Source organism: Eucyclogobius newberryi, unplaced genomic scaffold (assembly GCF_026437365.1).
Source record: "Eucyclogobius newberryi isolate DKJ021-1_F unplaced genomic scaffold, fEucNew1.0.hap1 SCAF_3, whole genome shotgun sequence".
Lineage (NCBI taxonomy): Eukaryota > Metazoa > Chordata > Actinopteri > Gobiiformes > Gobiidae > Eucyclogobius > Eucyclogobius newberryi.
This window is the reverse complement of record NW_027315945.1, coordinates 15,495,076-15,517,112: the sequence shown is the minus strand read 5'-3', so window position 1 is coordinate 15,517,112 and position 22,037 is coordinate 15,495,076. Positions and strand designations below refer to the sequence as shown.

Sequence of the window (22,037 nt, the reverse complement as noted above, 5' to 3'; positions counted from 1 at the left end):
CACATAGAGGTCAAAGGTCATAGTCAGTAGCAAGTGTGAAAACAAAACAAGGAATTGGAAGCGACGGTAATGCAAACTATAACTATGGTACAAACAGAAATACAAACGATACAAACAGAAAAAAATGCTGGAGACAGAAGTATTAGAATAGGATCAAGTACCGTGCAACTAGAAAGAGAGAAAAGTCAGTTCACCAGCAGGTATATTTTTTTAGATCACGTATAAAGTTGCATGGTTATGATGGAGGCAGTATTATAATATTGCTCAGTCTTCTGTGCTTTAGCTGCTAATATATCATGAGTTGCTGTGCTTTGTTTGTTTACTGCCAAATTGGCTTAGCAGCGCATTTTCCTTTTGTGTGTTGCCTTCTTCTCTATCTACTGTGGCTGGAAAAGAACAGACAAGCTCACTTTTAATGATTGATTATGACGTCCCTGCTCATAATAAAGTGTAAGCATGAAATGTATACAATATTTCAACATAGGCTGACCAATCAAAGAAATAGACGCAAAGAAAGCTATGAATTTAGCTAGTGGACAATCCGGATCTGGCTGCACCAAATCTGAATGTCTGTACAGGTCTAGTATCTAAAATCCCCGTCCCTATCTCGCATCATTTCTCCACTGCGTCGATTTGACTCGCTTCAAAAACTGATCTGTGCTGATATGGAAAGTCCAAAACCACAAAATACAGCCAGCAAGAACACAAAGCTACTTGGCGCCAATGGAGTATATTCTACAATTGCCTTAACAGCGCTCATCTCAAGCATGACCAAGGTGTCATGGAATTACAGGAAAAGTGATGCGTAAAAATGAAGGTGGACAGGCTAGGTACAATGTAAGATGTTATTTACAGGTGACTGGCAGAGCGGGGTGAGTATAATGCGCTGTATGGGATCTAATAGGAGTCCCTCATTAGGCAGGCAGTGGAGCAGATGACAGTAATTATCAAGGGCACCCCAGGGACGAGCACTGTCAGGCTATCACTGAAACACACAGGGGAAGGCGGCTCACCACACTGCATACAGATGAGTAGAGTACTGTAAAGACCCAAAGTGAATATAAGGTGATAGGCTTTCTTCATATCTTTATTACGGTTTAATGGAGTGTAATGATTTACTCACAATACAAGCTATTGAAGCAAGGATAAAGATGAAAAATGGGTGCATTTTGGGGAAACCCATGCCAGTTATGTCAGTCTATGTAATCACGGCACAGAAACATTTAGTTGTGGTGAATGTTAGGTATTTTGGTAGAAACACCTTCACACGTAGATTTCTAGGATAGTATTGGTGAAATTGAGACATTTTGACAGCTATCTGGGAGTCATTTTCAATCTGAAGGTACTGGTCTGAGAATTTGTACAGTCCTAAGAAGAGGAAAGCCATGCTGCTCGGTGGTTCGAGTGGTGGTGGCAACACACGCTCCAGGTGCAGCCGGCCGCATTGTCATGAGTTCCAATCCTGGCTCTGACAATTTACCGTATGTCCTCCCTTCTCTTTCATCCCCATTTCACACTCAGCTTCCCTGTTTAATAAAGCCTACGGGCCAAAAAAACATTAATTAGTTCCACACTAAAGTGGATACAATTTCATGAAATCTGCTCTGGACTTGTGTACTTGCTATATTTTTTACCAAGGTTTTAGTAGGTTGTTGCCAACATAAGGTAAATAGAATTTTAATCCGCCATTTCTCTTCAAAGAAGGATTTCCTTTTTCTTTTTATAACAAAAATTGTCTCCTTCACCCTTATCTCAAACCTTTCCTTCTCCCTGCCTAAATGTCTTCAAATGAGTGGTTTGTGGCTTTAAGATGAAGGTGGAATGGCAGATTATACACCCTGAGTTAATCTTCAGTCTTTTGTGGCATGTTTTTTAGTTTCCTCAATGTAGTACTCCTTGCATTCTATGTGACAGCAATGGATTTAAACTACCACATTACTGTGTTGTGTGGGTCAGTTTGTCCTTGCAATGAATTTTAAAGTGAAACTCGTTCATCAGCCGGTGACTCTTCTGAAGATGACTGCCGGAGACAAGCAGTCAAAACATGTCAGGCTATGACAACAAACAAACAAACTGCTGACAGAAGAAATCAAGTATTTTGACCCAAACTAGACTAGCAAGTATACAAGTCCAGAGATTGGACTGGCAAGATTCAGGGTATAACTCCTCCTTTAAGGAAGAACTAATCTAAATTCTAGCGCCTCAGCGTGAAAATGACTTCAGAAAGATAGTCAACACATCTTGACTCAAAAAACATTGTCCAGCTATCTAAACCTTTTCTACCATAGGCCCCTCCTACAAATGAGGAATCATACCAATTGGAAAATATATTGCATTATTTAAATGTTTTAATACTATTTTGGTCATGTTATTAAACAAATATATGTAGGTTAACTTAACTTTATCTTATCGAATGTTTTCCCATGTCATCCTGCTTCTATCTCAAAGGGAGCGCCCAGCCACACGGCGGAGGAAACTCATTTCGATCGCTTGTATCCACAATCTTGTCCTTTCAGTTACTACCCAAAGCTCATGATCATAGGATAGGGTGAGGAGCTCAGCCACACGGAGGGAGCTCGGAGTAGAGACGCTGCTCCTCCATGTCGAGAGGAGCCAGCTGAGGTGGCTCGGGCATCTGTTCCGGATGCCTCCTGGGCGACTCCCTGGGGAGAGGTTTCGGGCATGTCCCACCAGGAAAAGGCCCCGTGGAAGACCCAGGACACGCTGGAGGGACTATGTCTCTCGGCTGGCCTGGGAACGCCTTGGGATCCCCCCGGAGGAGTTGGAAGAAGTGTCTGGGGAGGAGGAAGTCTGGGAGTCCCTGCTTAGACTGCTGCCCCCGCGACCCGGCCCCGGATAAGTGAAAGAAGATGGATGGATGGATGGATCCTGATTCTACTAAACCATATTCAATTTTGAAGACATGCCCTTTACTCTGTCCTTTACGTGTACAGAATATGTTGATAATTCTTTCAGCTGAAATTGGCTAAAAAAACAACTGAGCTAAGATAAAACGATACAATGAGGGGAAAAAAATCAGTGACGACCTATATATGGACTTTAAATGTGACTGATGACTCCATTATCAGTTACTTTACATTATATTCTAGTTTTCGATGGCACATGCCTCGAGCAAAGTTACACTGAAAAGCTTTATCACACTCCACTGGTGCGTTTCTTTACCAACATCTTTCAACAAATCAAACTGAGCCACACATGACATGCCATAACACTGGATGATATCAATGCAGACTTTTTCCATCTCTGGCTGCTTTCTCTGAGGCAGATGCATCAATGTGTCATGATGCATTTTCCACACAAAGTATTAAGCAACAGGTTCAAATGCCAAGAATGTGTTAGCTATACCCTTTCATTACCGCTACAGAGCCCAACACGCTTCCAGGTACACTACCCACTCAACATACGTTTGTGTAAGTATTTGACATTTCTGAGGTCAAACGCATCAGTGTGTACTATAGTAGCATTAGCGGTTAGTGTGCTGTGAAGTTCTCGTAGGAGCAGCACTGAACAGCTGCTCATTGCTTGCTCAGGGCCTGTTTTGTTTATATCTAGTTTCTTTTAGGGCATTGTTTCCCTCCTTGGATCTGCTGCTCTTTCTGCAGTCTCGGGAGGATTTGTTTTGAATTTTGGCAGCACTTTAAATCCAAGGTTATAAAATACAATATGTGCTGAGGGCAAGTAAAACAAAATGCAACAATGACATGTATGAAGGAAGGAAATTAGGGATGAATGGTTGTACATAACATCCAATTCTGTGTGGTGCTTTTGCCAACGTTTCTGGCTCAAAATATGAGGAAGGAGACATATTGTGTTTTTTTCAGATAATGTATTCAACTATAACATAGCTAGATCATCATTTTATATTTTTATTCAATGTAAACTGCAATACTGAGCTAAAACGGCGCACTAAAAGAAACATGCTCATCGACTTCCTGTTCAAAATTGCATAACTGATAATCCAACAGTTTACCGTAACAAGCAGCAGATTTTATTTTTGGCTATGTGACATTTTAGAACGCAACATGTATCACTCAGAGTTTTAATTTGCCATAACTGAGCACGGGGATGTAGGAGGGGATAGGGGAATTTTTTTTTCTGTTTACGCAAGCCCCAACTGGAGGACAAATACTGGATTATTCAAACAGGTATGAATCAATCAAAATAAAAGTTTGAGTAAACTAATGATGAGAAAACACTGTTATTACAAGGTTTAAAAGTTCATTCAAGTTGATTTGACATGATATGTATGTTCCTCATACTTGTGGTTAGCGCTCACGCCTCACAGCAAGAGAGTCCTGGGATTCCTGGATGGAGATTTTTTGAGTAGAGTTTGCATTGTCATCTTAGGTTTCCTCCAAATTCTCCAGTTTCTTATATGTAAAAAACAAAACAAAGAAAAAACATGCTGGTCAGGTTGAACCAACCATCTGATCTACATAATATTTTTGTATAACTTTCATGTATAATGACTCTGTGGAGATGCTATAGCTTTGTCTGGAATGTTCTACAGAATGGCATTATAATAGATGGACTCAAGAAGGAGGCCCCACAATTCTTTGGAGAGATGGGCGTTCTTGCTCACACTTAGGGTGCATTCCCGATACACTTTTGATTCAAATCAGGATTCGTTTGTCTGGCTTCTTCGGTTCGTTTGGGTAATCGTGAACAATTGAACTCTGATCCTGACCAAAGAAGAAAACTCTGGTCCAGTTGGAAAGGTCGGTCTCAGTCCGATTGAATCAAACTCTGGAGCGATTTGTCTGGATTGTGAACACAAACGAACCAGAGAGGGGAACAAAACCAGGAAGTGACCGTGAAGTGAGTCACGCTGAGACACATGTGAGGCTCAGGATCAAAACAAACTCCTGTGTGAGCTCGACAACGGGACAAATGACAGGCAGAAAGATGTGAAAGTAACCGGAGCAGGTCAAAGAATGATTCAATTATAATTACTGATGATCACGTGGGTGGTTTATGACATCATCACATTTACATGTACAGGTTGTGTTTGTAAAATAGCAGAGATTTTTATCACTTTATGATCATTTTCTTCAGTTCCTGGGCACTTCCGAGCGAGGGGCATTTGCCTTGTATTCACCTCCGCGTTGTTCACGTGTGGGGCAGGTTGTGCTTATGTGGGGCAGGTTGTGCTCATGTGGGGCCGGTTGTGCTCATGTAGGGCCGATTGTGCTCATGTGGGGCCGGTTGTGCTCATGTGGGGCCGATTGTGCTCATGTGGGGCCGGTTGTGCTCATGTGGGGCCGATTGTGCTCATGTGGGGCCGGTTGTGCACATGTAGGGCAGGTTGTGTTCATGTGGGGAGGTTGTGTTCATGTGGGGCAGCGATGTGCACATTTGGGGCAGGTTGTGCTCATGTGGGGCCTGTTGTGCACATGTAGGGCAGGTTGTGCTCATGTGGGGCAGGTTGTGCACATGGGGGGCCGTTTGTGCACATTTGGGGCCGGTTGTGCTCATATGGGACCGGTTGTGCTCATGTGGGGCCGATTGTGCTCATGTGGGGCCGGTTGTGCACATGTAGGGCAGGTTGTGTTCATGTGGGGAGGTTGTGTTCATGTGGGGCAGCGATGTGCACATTTGGGGCAGGTTGTGCTCATGTGGGGCCTATTGTGCACATGTAGGGCAGGTTGTGCTCATGTGGGGCAGGTTATGCACATGGGGGGCCGTTTGTGCACATTTGGGGCCGGTTGTGCTCATATGGGACCGGTTGTGCTCATGTGGGGCCGATTGTGCTCATGTGGGGCCGGTTGTGCACATGTAGGGCAGGTTGTGTTCATGTGGGGAGGTTGTGTTCATGTGGGGCAGCGATGTGCACATTTGGGGCAGGTTGTGCTCATGTGGGGCCTGTTGTGCACATGTAGGGCAGGTTGTGCTCATGTGGGGCAGGTTGTGCACATGGGGGGCCGTTTGTGCACATTTGGGGCCGGTTGTGCTCATATGGGACCGGTTGTGCTCATGTGGGGCCTGTTGTGCACATGTAGGGCAGGTTGTGCTCATGTGGGGCAGGTTGTGCACATGGGGGGCCGTTTGTGCACATTTGGGGCCGGTTGTGCTCATATGGGACCGGTTGTGCTCATGTGGGGCCGGTTGTGCACATGTAGGGCAGGTTGTGCTCGTGTGGGGCAGGTTGTACACATGTGGGGCAGGTTGTGCTCATGTGGGGCAGGTTGTGCACATGGGGGGCCGTTTGTGCACATTTGGGGCCGGTTGTGCTCATATGGGACCGGTTGTGCTCATGTGGGGCCGGTTGTGCACATGTAGGGCAGGTTGTGCTCGTGTGGGGCAGGTTATGCTCATGTGGGGCCGGTTGTGCACATGTAGGGCAGGTTGTGCTCGTGTGGGGCAGGTTGTACACATGTGGGGCAGGTTGTGCTCATGTGGGGCAGGTTGTGCTCATGTGGGGCCGGTTGTGCTCATGTGGGGCCGGTTGTGCTCATGTGGGGCCAGTTGTGATCATGTGGGGCAGGTTGTGCTCATGTGGGGCCAATTGTGCTCATGTGGGGCCGGTTGTGCTCATGTGGGGAGGTTGTGCACATGTGGGGCAGGTTGTGGGGTAAATATGCAAAAGCCAAAGAATAATCCAAACAGCACTAAAGTCCCGCTCCAAGTTTATTTACAAAGTTTATTCTGGCGGGGCTTCGAGTCTCTTCCTCACGTTCATTCCTTTGGCTGGTAAAGTGCACTGTGAACACACATTGGACCAGCTCAGAGAAAGAGACAATGTTGCCACTTTGGTCATCAATCAAACCGAGTCCACTTCAGTTTGTATTGTGAATTCAACCTAAGACTTTTTTTCAAGTTTTCTTTCTTTTTTGTTTCAATTAAATAACTGTGACTAAATACATCTGTTCATACTCAATCTGTTTCATACGGCAGACAAAGCCATCACATCTCCTCTACTACGTTTAATTTCAGCTTTTGTGAACTGCTAATTGCAGCCATTGAAACTGTAATTTTGATTGCAATTGAGATGAATTTTGGAGCCTTTGAGTGAAGTCAAAAGGAAAAATCAGACACGGCTGTTTCAACTAATTTAATTGTAGCCCTAATCTTAACAAATCCACAGGAAATCACAATTCCTCTTGTATGATTTAGTAATAATAGCATTTAAATTACAAATAACAACGTCGACCTGAGAACAGCTGTGTGTTGCCTGGAAGTTTGAGTGACAGAGGCTCAAAAGCCGGCAGCACATCACCCAAGTGTTTATGAGTCCGATAGAATCAATGTAATTTATCATTATCAACTCATGTCTGTGGTGAACAAACCGAGGACACCGGAAATGAAAGCAGAACAGGGACAATGTTAGACACATCCATCATCTACTGTCTGCAGAGCTATAGGCCTCGACAGTGAGATACTATTAAGATTTAGCTTTACGGACAAGATGGAAACTGAGGGTGGTGTCTTTGAGAACAAGCGGCATTATGGGGAAACTATAACTGTATGGATATATTTGCTTTATGGATACACTTTGAAGAAAATCATGCTTTATATCCTTATTTACTGTTATCAGATGTCAAAACTGGCTTGTGGCTCAAATCTGCTAATCCCATGCTGTAATTAGCTAATTGCTCATAAATAACAATATGTTAAAATAGCATTACCAGCATTGCAATTTACTTTTTAAAAAAAAGTATAAAGAACAGAAAAAATAATCAATTCCAATAAATATTCTGAATTGTATGTGTTTTTTCTTTGCTCAAAGTTGGGGCTTGCATTGAATTCAAAACTTTTGGCAGAACGTCATCATAAATGTGCAAAAAAAAACACCTCTAACTTTATGAAGTACTTTTCACTTTTCAGTCCAGTTCAAAAATGTACTGGAGTAGAAGGTACAAATACCTGCTCTCAGATGTAGTAAAGTAAAAAGTATCTGCAGTGAAAATAACTTGAGACACCTAGAATTTTACTTAAGTACAGTACTTTTACTCTCATACTTTTTCTCAAATTACTCACATTGGTTTTGTGGTTTGCATGTTATTTAAATAAAGATTGTAATCAGACTTTAGTGTGCAGTTGAACGTCACCTATTTCAAGTAGAAATTGTGCTGTAAACACTGTATTAAGTGTCACACAACATCACAATCATTCAGCAAGTGCAAAAAAATATGCTAAGAATCACAAGAGGAGGGGCATCTGACTTATATATACTATTAGTTCTATATGCTGCCCACGTCAAGCCAGGAAGTAAATAAATGTCATCAAAATATAGCAAAAACTTTGCAAGATTTGTAGTATAATCTGAAATGTGATAGTGAATCATTTGCATTTGAACATTGTCCTCGGATAACTTTATACATTTACGGCTCCTCTCCTCCCACTGCCTGACAATGATGGAGTACATTGTGTCATAGAAACTGTGTACGGCAGAACCATCCGGCATAAAGAGCTGCCTCACTCTGAATACTACAGACAAGACAAGCTCAGAGCGTCTCCAAGTCCCCACGCACACACACACACACACACACACACACACACACACACACTGTCTGACATCCCTTTGCAAGATGACAGTGAACGGCTAAATCACTGTAACCAAAGCTAGTGCAGGGAGGAAGAGGAGGAAGAGGAGGAAGAGGAGGAAGAATGAATGTAATCCTGGTCACTGTGAGCAGCTTTGACAAGGCCTGATCCCCTCTTTCTATGGTAAACACAATGGTCCCAAACAATACAGAAACACATGGTGAGCATAAGCCACCGAAGGCTGATTCTTATCATGTGGAGCAGGCGGAAGAGAAGAGAAGAGAGAGGTTTATGCAGCATTTTGGTGACTTTACAGTACCGGTGAGTACCGGTAATCCAAAATTACCTCAAACTGACTTTTATATAATAATAATTGGTAGGAAAACACATTTTAGATAGCTTTCAGTTTGATGTAATTCAAATTTGCTAAGGTTTGTGTATTAATTTAGTTACTTAGCCTGAATCATTCATTTCTTCAGGAGGACAACTGTATTTTTAATAAAGCAATTTTACAGATATACAATTTGTCCTACCTCAACCACATGGAACAGATTGACGAGTGAGATGGAAAGACAAGCCGACAGACAGTGGGACAGGACGATGACAGAACTGGCAGGATGGGATTGAGTAGAAAGGTCTGTAAGTGGTCATGATCGGGTTATGGGAACACTGAATCATTCTTAATCAAATATTTGTTCATTATTATTCATAGAAGTGGCATTATTTGCAAAAAAATATTCTATATTATATTCACTTGAATAATCTGGAACAAAACAGGATTTAATACATTTCAAGTAAATTATTGTGAAATGTTTAGTACTATTTTGGCAGTATGTATATATATATATATATATATATATATATATATATATATATATATATATATATATATATATATATATATATATATATATATATATATATATAATGGTTGCTCTAAACTTGGTACAATTATTCAAGTAAATGGACCTTGTAGAGCTCCAAGATAAAGCTAAGCTTTGGAGTAAGGTAAACACACTATTATTTTGATGGATCATCGTGTTAATGTGAATCCTTAAACCAAATCCAAAAGATAAGCTAAGCATAAACAATTTAATGATAAATGAAGTTTAATGTCGCTTTAACCGTGATACTAAGCACTGCCAAAATGAGAGTCATTTCCAAAACAGGAATAGATTCTGACCACTGTTTCCAAGATCTCCTTCTAGTCTTTAAAACCCTTTCTTAAATGTTTTAGAAGGTTGCGTTGCCGTGACATTGACGCTGTTATCTACATTTCCCATAAATTGTGTCTTTGCACCCACAATCCATTGCAGCGGCTACCTTTAGTGCTGCTTTGTAGTCAGAGCACAGATCAATGGGAGCCGGTCACTTTGATGAGGCCATACTTTAATTTACTAATGGGTGCCAGGCAGGGAAGGGGCGTGTGCCAAGACGAGGGCTGTGATTGGCTGCAACAGACAGTAGTCTACTTTTATAGTAGGAGAATCAATCATTCAGTTATAATCAAGAAAGGAATGATAATATTTGGACTTGATTGACAGAGAACTTCAGTAGCTATTAAGTCCCTATCATCGAGATGATAATAATGATACAATTATGAAAATGAAACAAATATGTGAAAAATAACAAATCATGAATACATATATAGGGCTGAGACTATAACAATTACTTTTGTAGTCGACTAGTCAGCAATTATTTTTACGATTTGTTGGCGCTTATTGTTTTAACCCAATAATGGACATTTTATAGATAATAATTAAGAATACAGTGTGTAATTAGGAAAAACCAGAATCAGTTCATTTATTTCTTGATACAAAAAAACAATTGAAAATGAGAAAATTGTGTCGATTAATTATTGCATTCCTTCTGTGGTTGTTACGTGTTAATTCAATGTGCCCCTTAACTCCATCTATAATGCAGATAACACTGTGGGGGGAAAATATAAATAAAACATACCTCAATATCTTGAAATAAGCAGGTTTAACAAACTCAAAACCTAAAATGTATAACAATAATGTATTTATGCATATATTGAGGTTGATATTGACTTCCTGTTAGAGCTGGATCATTCTCTAATACTTTTGAACACAACTATTTAATTGGCTTCATTTGTGAACCAATTTTAGCTTAACAAATCTTTAAATTTGTCTTTCCAGGGCAATAAATACAATATTTTCATAAAGAGCTAAAACTGTAGAAGTTGCACAGTAAAGTTTGCTGAATAACTTATAATATTAATGTGAACAACTCATTTACTTACATGCAGTGACGTGTGAGAGTCACCTCATAATAAAATTAACATATGATTTATAATAAGGACAGAGCAATTAATAATGCATTCAATCTGGAGTCTTTACTTTGAAAATCACATCATGAAAGAAGCACAAATATATCAACTCATTTACTATTGTCAACATAAAGCTTTTGTCACAGTGGGAAGAGGAACCAACACCTTTACTCAAGTAAGAGCGCAGTTACTTCAAACTAAAGATAACGTGTGGTGAAAACTACTCTGAGATGTCACATTTGATTAAAAAAAGTGAACTGCACTCGAGCAAAAGAGACAGAATAATATATCTCCTCTGGTTACATAACATCATGAAGTAAAAGTTGAGTTTGCAGATTTCCTCGCTCTCAGTCCAGTGCAATCCTTCTGATATGCGTCTGGTAATAAGCCAATCATGGGGATAGCAGCTGCTGGAGAATTGCCTGTTAATCTATGCAGAGACACAAACACACACACACACACACACACACACACACAGATGATTGATGGCTTCATCCGTAAACATGAAAGGGAATAGACAGGATAGTGCATCACAGTTCGTCCTTTAAGCTCTTCTAAATGCAAGACGCGAGCTTCCTCCACATTTCTGCTCCGTCACAACCAATCACAGCATCAATCAGCCCGAGCCATCATTTACATAAGGTCAGTTATAGCAGGGATTAAACTAGCAATCAATTGACATGTCGTCGCCGAGAAAGGAGCAAGAAGCTGCATCTGAGATATGATTTTACCTCTTTTATGAAAACTGTGAAGATCATTTTCATCGGCAAATGTTCTCTTTGAAACCAAAAAGTTATTTTAGCAATCATAATATTCAATCATATAAATTGCTTTGTGAAATCTTGCGACAGGATGACAAAATCTGCATAAATAAAGTGTTTACCCCACAAAAACAACCAGTTCAATTTTGAACCTCTGCTTATCAATTCATATATTTTTCTAATCCAAATCAGCCCGCTCAGTAATCATATTGAAAATAAACAAACACTGCTCATTTGTCAATCAAGTATGACTTCATTGTTTTGACAAATACTCTGATTGATTTGCCTTATTTCAACTTATAAGTTAAAGGCGGTATGGACGATTTTTCGGCGATTTGAGAACGCAGGCGGAAGTGCGCATGCGCACTCCCCCGTGCGGACTGATACAACACACACGTGCGTTTGTTTATTAGCGCAACGGAGCGCATCGCATCTCTAGTCTCCCGTAGATTTCTGTCCACTTCTGCGTCAGCTCGAACTGTCTTTCTCCGTCTTCATTTTGCCCCGTACACTGAGGGAACTATATTATGATAGATCCATGCGCTTAGGCACGCGGAAACGTGAGGACGAGCCTGACGCGGCTGCAGGTGAGCGGTAGGTGCGTTTTATGATTGATACGTGGCAGGACTAATGATTTATCCACGCCACGAGGAAATATGATAAAAAAAAAATTGCTACAAAAAATCGTCCATTCCACCTTTAACATAAGGAATAATATGTTCTCTTGGTGTGAATATAATCAGCCCTGGCTATGTAAATAAGTTGTGGGTTCAGTTCTCAAACATCCACCAATAAGTGAGAAGTTTTAAAAGTACAGCAGTTTCCCCTAAAGGTTGTCAGTTTTATATATAAGACAATGCATAACGCCCTTGTACTTTTGGGCAAAACATTTTTAAAAGTGGCTATTTATGGTAACAGTTATTGTGAGTTATTCTTAAGCATATACCGTATGTGCCGGTAACTACAGTACAGGTAAAATGCATGCATACAATTGTAACTACTTTGTAAATGTCAATAATGATAATAAAGACACAAAGGGTTTTAGTGTGTGATTGGTTTTCTTGGGTTTTTCATTATAAATTCTACACAGCTGGAACAAAAACATCAGAGATACATTGACACACCAGAGGTCACAACAACGTACCACAAAATATACAGCATCCAGTAAAAACAGAGAAGTAAAGCACTGAGGATATTGCATACAAAAGAAGAATCCTAAATTTGTCCAAATAAAATATTTTTTTTTTTTTTTTTTTTGAAAAATCAAAAAGTCAGTAGTTCCACAAATATTAAGAATTCCCCTTTCTAGAAAAAAAAAAAAAAGCCAAACCACAATATAATATAAAAACATCAAGGTTCTATTTGTCACCTGCTACGTTTCACAGGTTTGCTAACGGTCAATATGGCAGCGATAAACAATGTAGAGAGATAAGTTTAATAATACAAATAAAAGGACTTACGTTCCAGTGTAAAACAAAATCTAAAGGCCAAATTCACTTGAACATAGTAAGTAATATGTTAACAGTGTAGAAAAACGTACGTACCATCATCTTATAGCCTCTCATTTTTGGTAAAAAATTTAAATGACAAAAAGAACGCATACTTTGCTGCCTGGTTCTAAAACAAAACCAAAAACAAGGACTTGTGAAATCAATAGTTGGATTCTCTTGTGGTGTGCTTGTAACAGTAATGGTTTCAACAAACAGTAAGTATCCCGTATTTAGTCCGAGCTAGCTTGAATGACTTAAAGAAACACATTTCAATTGGAGTGAAACAAATTGGGTTGGTATGAAAATGTTGCTAATGCTACAAGCTAATGCTAACGCTAAATTGAACATTTCCTCCTGAAAAGGCTCAATGGTATTTATCGGTGTGTCAAAATAGCTGTTTCAATTCTACCTGTAATAACACGAATATATTTGATTAAAGAGGGGTGGTGCTGATGGTATATTTAGTTTGATATAGTTCAATATGTAAGCTAGTGTTTACTTGAGGCTAACGCCAACGTTAGCCTATTTTTAGTCATAAGAAAACTGCACTTTCTTCTGAAACCCCCGATAAACTAACAAACAAGGGATGATATATCGGTTATATAGGAGGGTTTCCCCAGATATCGCTCTGATACAGCACATTTTGCCGATATTTAACACCGACATTTTTCACGTGTCATTCCCATTTTGTCCTTCAGATTAGAATTTTTAAACAGACCCATGCGTAAAAATAGAAATATGAGTCCAATAAGGCTAAAAAGGCTAAAAAGGTCAAAATGGTTTCATATCTCAGAGAAATACATTTTCTTATTATTTTTTCTAAAGTGAAGATCATTTGTGAACTTTATTATAACTTAAAATAAAATTGGCCACAACCGTAATTAAAGACATATCGGATATTGGTAATGTTTTGTATCGAACATCCCTAAAACAAATAAACCAAATTGTCTCAACCAAATTTGAACCACACCAAAAACAAATGTGTCTTGAGTCATGCACAGTGTTTGATAGACAGGACCATTTTAACATAAAACAACGTAACATAATATACAAAATGGCAAGAAAATAAATTGTACAACTTGAAAGTAGTTCAATTTGGCTGTGCTTTCAATTTGGAACATTTTGGAAGGAATAACAATGGAAGTAAATGAGGGTGAATTGAAATTAGAAAAAAAAAATACACACAGGTACCGAGCGTTTTGGAAATCGGAGGGATTACATTTGCTTTTGGACATCAAACAAAAAGGCAACCTGTGATTTTCATCCAAACATGCCTTGTGTATGTACATAACAGACATTTTACAGTAAGTGCAGAGTTCATGAAAGAATAAGTGACACACGTTCCATCATTTGTTGTCATAAAGGAGTGTGATCAGAAACGCACACACACGAAAAAGCAGTGGTTATGATCCATGTGCTCGCAGGACTATTTTGTCAAACCTGGAGTAGATGTACATTTTGGAAGGAGAAAACTTACTCAAACAGCTCCACGCACCAGATCTAATCCCGGTTAAACACATGCAATGCAAGTTATATTGTGAACATCCCAAAGTCTCATTTGCAAAAAGCCGTTGTGTCCAGTGTTCTTTTGCTGTCCCCTGGCTCTCCTCGAGTGAAACAAAAATAGCCTCTTCATAGCCGTCTCCTCGTTCCCTTCGTCCCTCGGCTGGTCACGGTCACTGTTTCCATTCATCACTGTGGGAGGAAAAGAGGAGAATTAAGTGAAGGGTTTCATCAGAGAAACTGTTCTTTAAGTTCTTTAAGATAATGGGTGTTTAAAACTAGAAAAGGTTTAAGCATATATATATATATATATATATATATATATATATATATATATATATATATATATTGCTTAAACCTTTTCTGTATATAAGATAAGATATTCCTTTATTGTCCCATATGGGGAAATTTCATTGATACAACGCAGGTAGATACAGAGGTAGATACAGAAGAAAAGAACAGATCACTTATAGGAAGTTTGAATTATATATATATATATATATATATATATATATATATATATATATATATATATATACTATGAAATGTTATGTTGGCTCACATCTCTTCCTTCCTTGGACTGGAAGAGCCTTTTCCTGCTTGTTTCACTGGAACAATTAGCATCCCACAGTTGGGCATAAAACTGATCTATCTCCATGGAGAATGTTCTGACGAATGCTTAAAACTTTCTATTTCCACAGAATCATACAGGTCGCTTTCCACCTTCAGAAAGCTACATACTGTTGCTTTAAAGGCACTGTACACAATTTATTTCTGGTAATAAAGGAAACTTTGTTTTGCTCGAGCCCCAACATTACGGTAAACTCTGCTTTGGGTTCTTATAAACTCATCATGCTGAATATTTCGGATGCTCAGAATGCATTAGGTATGTCAGAAATGTTTGTAGTTTTGCTTTTCACATTTCAAGATCAGGTACAGAAAGATGAAATTCAAAACCGAATGTGTACCTCTTTTTCATGACAAAATGTACAATCCCATGGGAGGGGCCATTACTCAACAAACAAACTGCTTTTGCGTCTATTTTCTGACAATGTATTTTCAGAAGGGAGCTGCAGGGGGCGCTCTAACGTCAGAGTTACTTAGTTCTGCTTTAAAAGGAACCGTAAGAACAACAAATACATCTCTTTCAAAGAAGAAAAGTATATACACTATGCAATGTCACAGAGTGCTGACAATATAATCACAAATCACACAAAACAAGCCTCTCTTTCATGTGTGAGAGTTATAACAAGACTTTCAGAAGAGTCTGCTCTGCTCCTCACTTTGAACTCACAACTCCAGAAAGTGGACTGATGTCTTTGAAGAGGCTGTGATTTATGTTTGACCTAAAAATGTCAACATGACCACGGCTCAAGACGCACTACGGTATGTTTTATATGCTTTTACTGGCTGGAATCATGATTATTATAACATCTGTATATCTCATCCACAAATCACAGAAACAACTAGTGTGGTCTGAGAATATTTCATTGTGAGCTTTGTGTTTTATATCGGACAAACTAAATCATTTTTTCTTTTGGCATGTTTCACAATTGTATGTGATTCAAACCTGGTCTCTCACTTTTGTGTCAAACAGAGTACACTTCTCTTTTAAGGTTTGACATGTGTAAGAAATGTACTTTGATTGTAATATAAATGGTTCCAGATAATCAGTTTAGTTTCTGACACAAACAAACTAGCCTGGCCACGTTCAAAGTCACATAGAAATAATAATGCCTCTATGAGTATGTTATATTTGAGTGAATGGATTAGTCTTATTGCTGGGTTATTCTACAGGCAAAATGAAATGCTCTGGTCAGAAACAGAAATGCAGTTCAACATTTCTGAATCTATATTTAAATGTGCCATATCATGCTTTTTTTCACGTTTCGTAGTCTATCCTAAGTGTACAATTGATAATAATAAGGGTTGTGCAACACTCATAACATAATAGTTAAGAAATATCACCCAGACCTTGGACCCCCTCACCAACCCGGAAATGCAAACGGCTTGGTTTGATATTCGCCCCCACCCTTGTGAAGAGCGATCTGGCTCCCCCGCCCAACCCGTGACGTAGTCTCAGCAAGAACGTGTGTGCCCCGCCCACCCGTGACGTAGTCTCAGAGAGCGCGTGTGTGCCCCGCCCACCCGGGAGACAGTGGGGGTGTAGAAATAACGCAAATAACATAAAGTATACATCGTGTACTCGATGTGTAACACATTAGGTCATGATACGTCATGTAAATAAAATCATTATACATGTTCTGGAAATTTGCGTGAGTCGCACATGTAGCTTTAGTGTACTTACAGCTCTCAGTTCTCCATCGTCTTCTTTTATGGAGGGAATAGCGCCAGTATTCAATAGTAAAGTAATAAACAAATAACGAGCTGTGTCCGCGGCAGCAAACAAACAAAATAAGTCATGTTTGCTAACTTAAATAGCCCCCTTTCCCCCGCGGAGCCGGGGGGAAAGGGGCGGGAGGGGGGAAAGGGGCGGGAGGGGGATGGAGAGGGGGGAGGGGGAGGGGGGATGGTGACGCGTGCCTGCCCTTATGACGCGGTCTTGCACCCCCCCGTCAGTTTGGAGATTCAAGGAAAGGATATAGTCTGTACTATAGCTAAAAACTAGGGGAATCAATCAAAAAAACACTCTGGGTACATAATATATATAATAATAATGTATAGCACAAATAGCAATGTAAGAAGGTTAAAAGCTCTGAAAAGTCGATTTTGCATGTTATGGGACCTTTATGTGTCTTATGAAAATAACTATGTAATCAATCGTGAAACCAGCCTCTTTCCCATTGCATCAGAGCGTGTGGGATCATTACGTTGCACAATGTGAGAACCAGTACCTGCTCAGTGGCCGGTCTCTTTTTGAGTAGACCCGACTCTTCATTGGCCTTTTCTGTCTTCATCTCCACCACAATGTCGTTGTTGACCTCTCCAGTGGTCCTACAAACAGCAGGAGACAATACAGCATGAACAAATACTACACCAAATATTTATCAGTGTGGAGTCTGGAAAAGTGCCACAAATAGTTTATGGACGTTACAGTGTTTACAGGTTTTACGTGTTAATTATTGAATAGTACTTAGTGCTAGTGGTCTGCTTTTCTATACAATCAATAGAGTAAATTAAATATTGAAAGCCCCCTTAATAGTGACAAATGAATAAGTAATACAACTACAATAGCTGTGAGTGTAATACAACATTCAATTTACGCGATAGTAGTTACTTATTTATAAAGGCATTCATTGCAATAAAAAGTACAAAGCCGATGAATTAAATCTGCTAACACAATATGCATTTTGAGACTTCATGCTGTTTTTCTTTTCTTTATTTATCAAAGAATCAGTATTGAGTTCTTGATTCTTTTAAGTTCTCATACAATGATGTCAGAACCAATATAGATGCCTGGATAATATGTATGATTTACATTTCACCCATGAATCGATAGGAAAGTGAGTTATTGATGCATCAGCTGTGTCAAATCTAGTTATTAATAATGGTACATATATGATGCAGAATGGGTGTTCGGTTGCATGGTTCTTATGCAGTTACTTCTGTCATAATTCTAGTTTAATTGCATCATGAGGAACTTTTAGATTAGTTGAAGGTTGTCTTTATTATCCCAAGGAGGAAATTTGGTTTGCAGCAGCTGCAGCAGATCAACACATCAGAAAAAACATACAATACAATCTTACAAGTTAGGGTGTACTATGTTGTATTATAACTGCTTAAATTATATTCCACACTATTGTTTTGTTCAAAAACAGTCAATACTTTACCATTTGCTTATGACTTATCAACCGTACTTAAGTTGATTGCTTGTACCTTATACTAAACAATGTAAGTGATTAGCATAACAACTAAGGTTTGGTTCTGAAACTTGATTTTTGCAAAATTATATCAAATAGCACTGGAGATAACCACACGGGCTAATGATGAAAAATAATGAAAATTTTTCTTTTTTTTTACACAGCATTTTTCCAGATCACTTTCTCGACTCACACTTCCTTCTTGTCCTTCTTGCCACAGGGGAGCTTGTCCTTCTTGTTCAGGAAGTAGAGGAGGGCCACGAGCAGCAGCAGCAGCAGGACGCACACCACCACTGCGATCACCACGGAGCTGGAGCCTCCCTGCTGCATGTCGGCTACAGTGCCACATAGTGGATGGGTGGACACATGGGAGAAGGGAGGAGGGAGGAGCGGTAGGAGCCGTGATGGGGGTGGGGGATCATCGAGCGGAGGTTTGGGAGGGAGGTGAAGTGGATTTGGATTGAGAGTAATCATCATGTGGGGGGGGGGGTTGATTGGTGTAAAATTGGAAAAGGAAGTAATGGGATGATTTGATTGATTGGGGGAGTAAAAATGAGGTGAGGATAAAAAGTTGGGTGGGAGGGAGAAGGAGAGGCAAGGGGGCAAGGGTCGGGATGCAGGGTTAGTCGACTTGAATGCAATGACCTGAAATGCGATGGAACCCAGGACCTACCCAAGGGCCTACACCAAAGCACAGTAACATACAACACAGAGCTAAGAACGAGCTGGAGAACGAGACATACTCACCGCCCCGCTGCACCTGTATTACTGTATTTATGGGGACAGGAACCATCGGGGGAAAACTAGAAAATACATTATGTTGTGCTTTTTATTTTCAAATGGGCTAGTTCGATTTGTTGTTGAGGAATAATTGGGTAAACGTTCAGGAGTGGTCCATATAAAGATGTTTCGACTTCCACCTGAAAGTCATTTTTGATCGAATGAAATGGTTTGAGCAGCTAGCATCTATGCTCTCCAGAGCTTAAATTGGTCCTGGCCAAAGAGAAGAGTTGTAACAAAATCTGGGCTTTTCCTTGTTTACAATTTCACTCTTACATCTTTGGTTGCAAAAGCCTATTTAGGTTCGGTTTGGTTTCTGCCAACATCTTATGACGCTATTGTAGACTAAGTGGAGTTTGTTTCTCAGACCACCATTCCTAATTCATGTTTGCCGTACCACCTTCAAACGCTTGTAGAGGAAGATGCACAGCTTATTGTAAACCTGAATTTGAGTGCCTTCTGTATGGTGTCTATATATGAACAGCACGGTATAAACAGTTTCCAATTAATACTCCTCATACACATTGCACTTCTTATTACATAAAAGAGTCCAAATTGAAACTAAATGCGGAATGATTTGGGAAAAATATGTTTTCTGTCAAGAATGGCAATTGCAATTAGATTGAGATTTGAGTTTAAATAATTGGATTCTGTTCCAAATTCAGATTATGCATCCAGAAGAATTGTTTAAAAAATATTAAACTGACCAGACATGAACATGAACTGACCAACTATGTAGTCCAGAACATGTTTGTACAGATCTAACTTATCTAAACTATGGGCGTAGCAGTTTTTTAGGCAGAATAAAGGTATAAATTATGGTACTTCAAAAATAAAAGCCGTTGTGATTTGTTAATTAATTCAATTGTCATTAAAAGCTCAAAAAACTACACACAACAAAATCATTAACATGTTCAGAGGGCAACAGTGAAAGTGCATTGATCTTATAACTGGTTGGTTGGTAGTTTGAATCCTGCTTTAACTAGGGTATACAGCCGTCCTTTGGCAAGACACATCCCAGTCTGACTCAGAAGAGAATGAATAAAGCAATGTAAAGCGCTTTTAATATTTGAATAGGCCGAATAATGTCTTTAAATTTGATCTTTTTGAACAATATTGGTCCTGTCCTCACAGATATAGTAATACAAGCTTTGATACACAAAAGATCCGTAAACACAAATGTGTGTGTGACGCGGACATCTCTACACACACAAAAACTAACTTACACCAAACACATGTCAAAGGGTTAGCCATACAGACCTGACTTAAGCACAGGGTTTCCAGAGAGCAGCACTTACAGAGAAAAAGAGAGGTCTCAGTCCCAAAGCGTAACACAGCCATGGTTACACACACACAATACACGCACAGCCAATGCCACAAGCTGAAGACGCACACGAGAAGGGAACACACACAATAATCCAGTGAGTAAACGACAAAGAACAAAGACAAGGAACAGAAGTGACACGATAGGAGGCAGTCAGGGCGCTTACATGCAGTTATACTTTGCTAAATTGGAATTAAAAAACTCATTTGACAGTAAAATGTTGCTGTGTTTACATGCATTGATAAAAGTAAACAATCTGAGTCTATATAGCTAAAATATTTATAAAGCTACGATTTAGCTGCTTTTATGAAACAGTAGTGTGAGCATGCTAAACCTAGCAGTAAATGCTAATTTTGGCTGATTGACATTTTTTAAAGTGCAACAACAAATGAGATATTACACCAAAGACTATGGATGTCAAGATTATTAGATGAATCAAGAATTGTGATTATTAAAGTACAGTACAATAAAATTAGTTAAAAAAATACCAATTGTTACATTTTTAAAAGTGCTTATATCATTCAGAAAGTTCATAAAGCTGTTCATATTATTAGAGGAAATGCAGCATGTTAGAAATTAAAGCAAATTAAAGATTCGCTGTTTGGTTAAGGTGTCGTAATTATCGTGAATAACCGTTAAACTGTGATATTTTTTTGTCACAATAAACGTACAACTAAAATTAAAATCATGATATCCAAGAGTAGTAGCAAATAACATATATTAACATAACTAGCAATACCATTTTGTTAAGGTAAATTCCTGCAAATCCCTCCCATGTAACTAACCATTTAAAAATCCATACTATCTCATGGACATAATCTTCTAATTCTTTTGCATGTAACCGCACTGACCGAGTAAAGAAGCACAAAGAGGAAAAAGAGGGTTATAGAATAGAATAGAATTTTTATTGTCCCCACAGGGTCACAAAAAATCTTAGTAGCATCCACAAAATATCAGACAGACATCATACAAAGGTGACAAGAGAAAAGAATAACAATATACAATATCCACAGTGTTCGGTAGCAAGAGGGCAAATATACAAGATTACAGTACAGCTGGGGAGTGTGTGCGTGTAGGTAAGGACGTGTGTGTGTGTGTGTGTGTGTGTGTGTGTGTGTGTGTGTGTGTGTGTGTGTGGGGCCTTGTAGTGGAAGGGGGGCTTCTAATTTACAGGGTCTGTGCAATAAAAAGTCCTGAGATAAGGAGGGAGGAGAGGAGGAGGAGGAGGGAGAAGGCTCTACCTCTGTCGGCGTTGTTGTTAGCTGCTGCAAAAGAAGAAAGAGGGAGGTTTAGGGAAAGAAAGGATAAGAAAAAGAAGGAGGAAAAGGGTAGAAAGGTAAGTCAGTCCCTTTGCACAGGCACTGACCTCTTTTAAGGGCTACCGAGACCATCTTTTGGTCCGTGCCGTGTTCGTTGGCGACTTCGCAGGAAACGCCGGACTTCATGATTTCGGGAGTGGCCTGCAGCATCACGGAGCTCACCACTTTGTTGCCCTCCACCGTTACAGACTGCGACGAGACACAGAGGTTTATTTGTGAAGGCGCTTTGTGAGGTTAAAAGTCT

At 39.6% G+C, this 22,037-nt stretch overlaps 1 protein-coding gene across 5 annotated transcripts in view; it reads right to left on the bottom strand.

The window, feature by feature from the left end:
• Positions 1–12,595: 12,595 nt before the first annotated feature.
• bcam (basal cell adhesion molecule (Lutheran blood group)) overlaps positions 12,596–22,037 on the bottom strand; it is a 78,136-nt gene continuing 68,694 nt past the window's right edge. Inside the window, exons 12-17 of one of the 5 annotated variants that reach the window (XM_072459931.1) lie at positions 21,841–21,982; positions 21,716–21,739; positions 20,411–20,443; positions 18,564–18,705; positions 17,405–17,504; positions 12,596–14,741 (exon numbers count right to left, since the gene is read on the bottom strand). In XM_072459931.1, coding sequence (XP_072316032.1) covers positions 14,739–14,741; positions 17,405–17,504; positions 18,564–18,705; positions 20,411–20,443; positions 21,716–21,739; positions 21,841–21,982 — 444 coding nt within the window. In that variant the 3' untranslated portion in view covers positions 12,596–14,738. The remainder of the gene's footprint in view (positions 14,742–17,404; positions 17,505–18,563; positions 18,706–20,410; positions 20,444–21,715; positions 21,740–21,840; positions 21,983–22,037) is intronic. The other 4 variants (XM_072459932.1, XM_072459933.1, XM_072459934.1 and 1 more) reach the window with 4 other exon arrangements.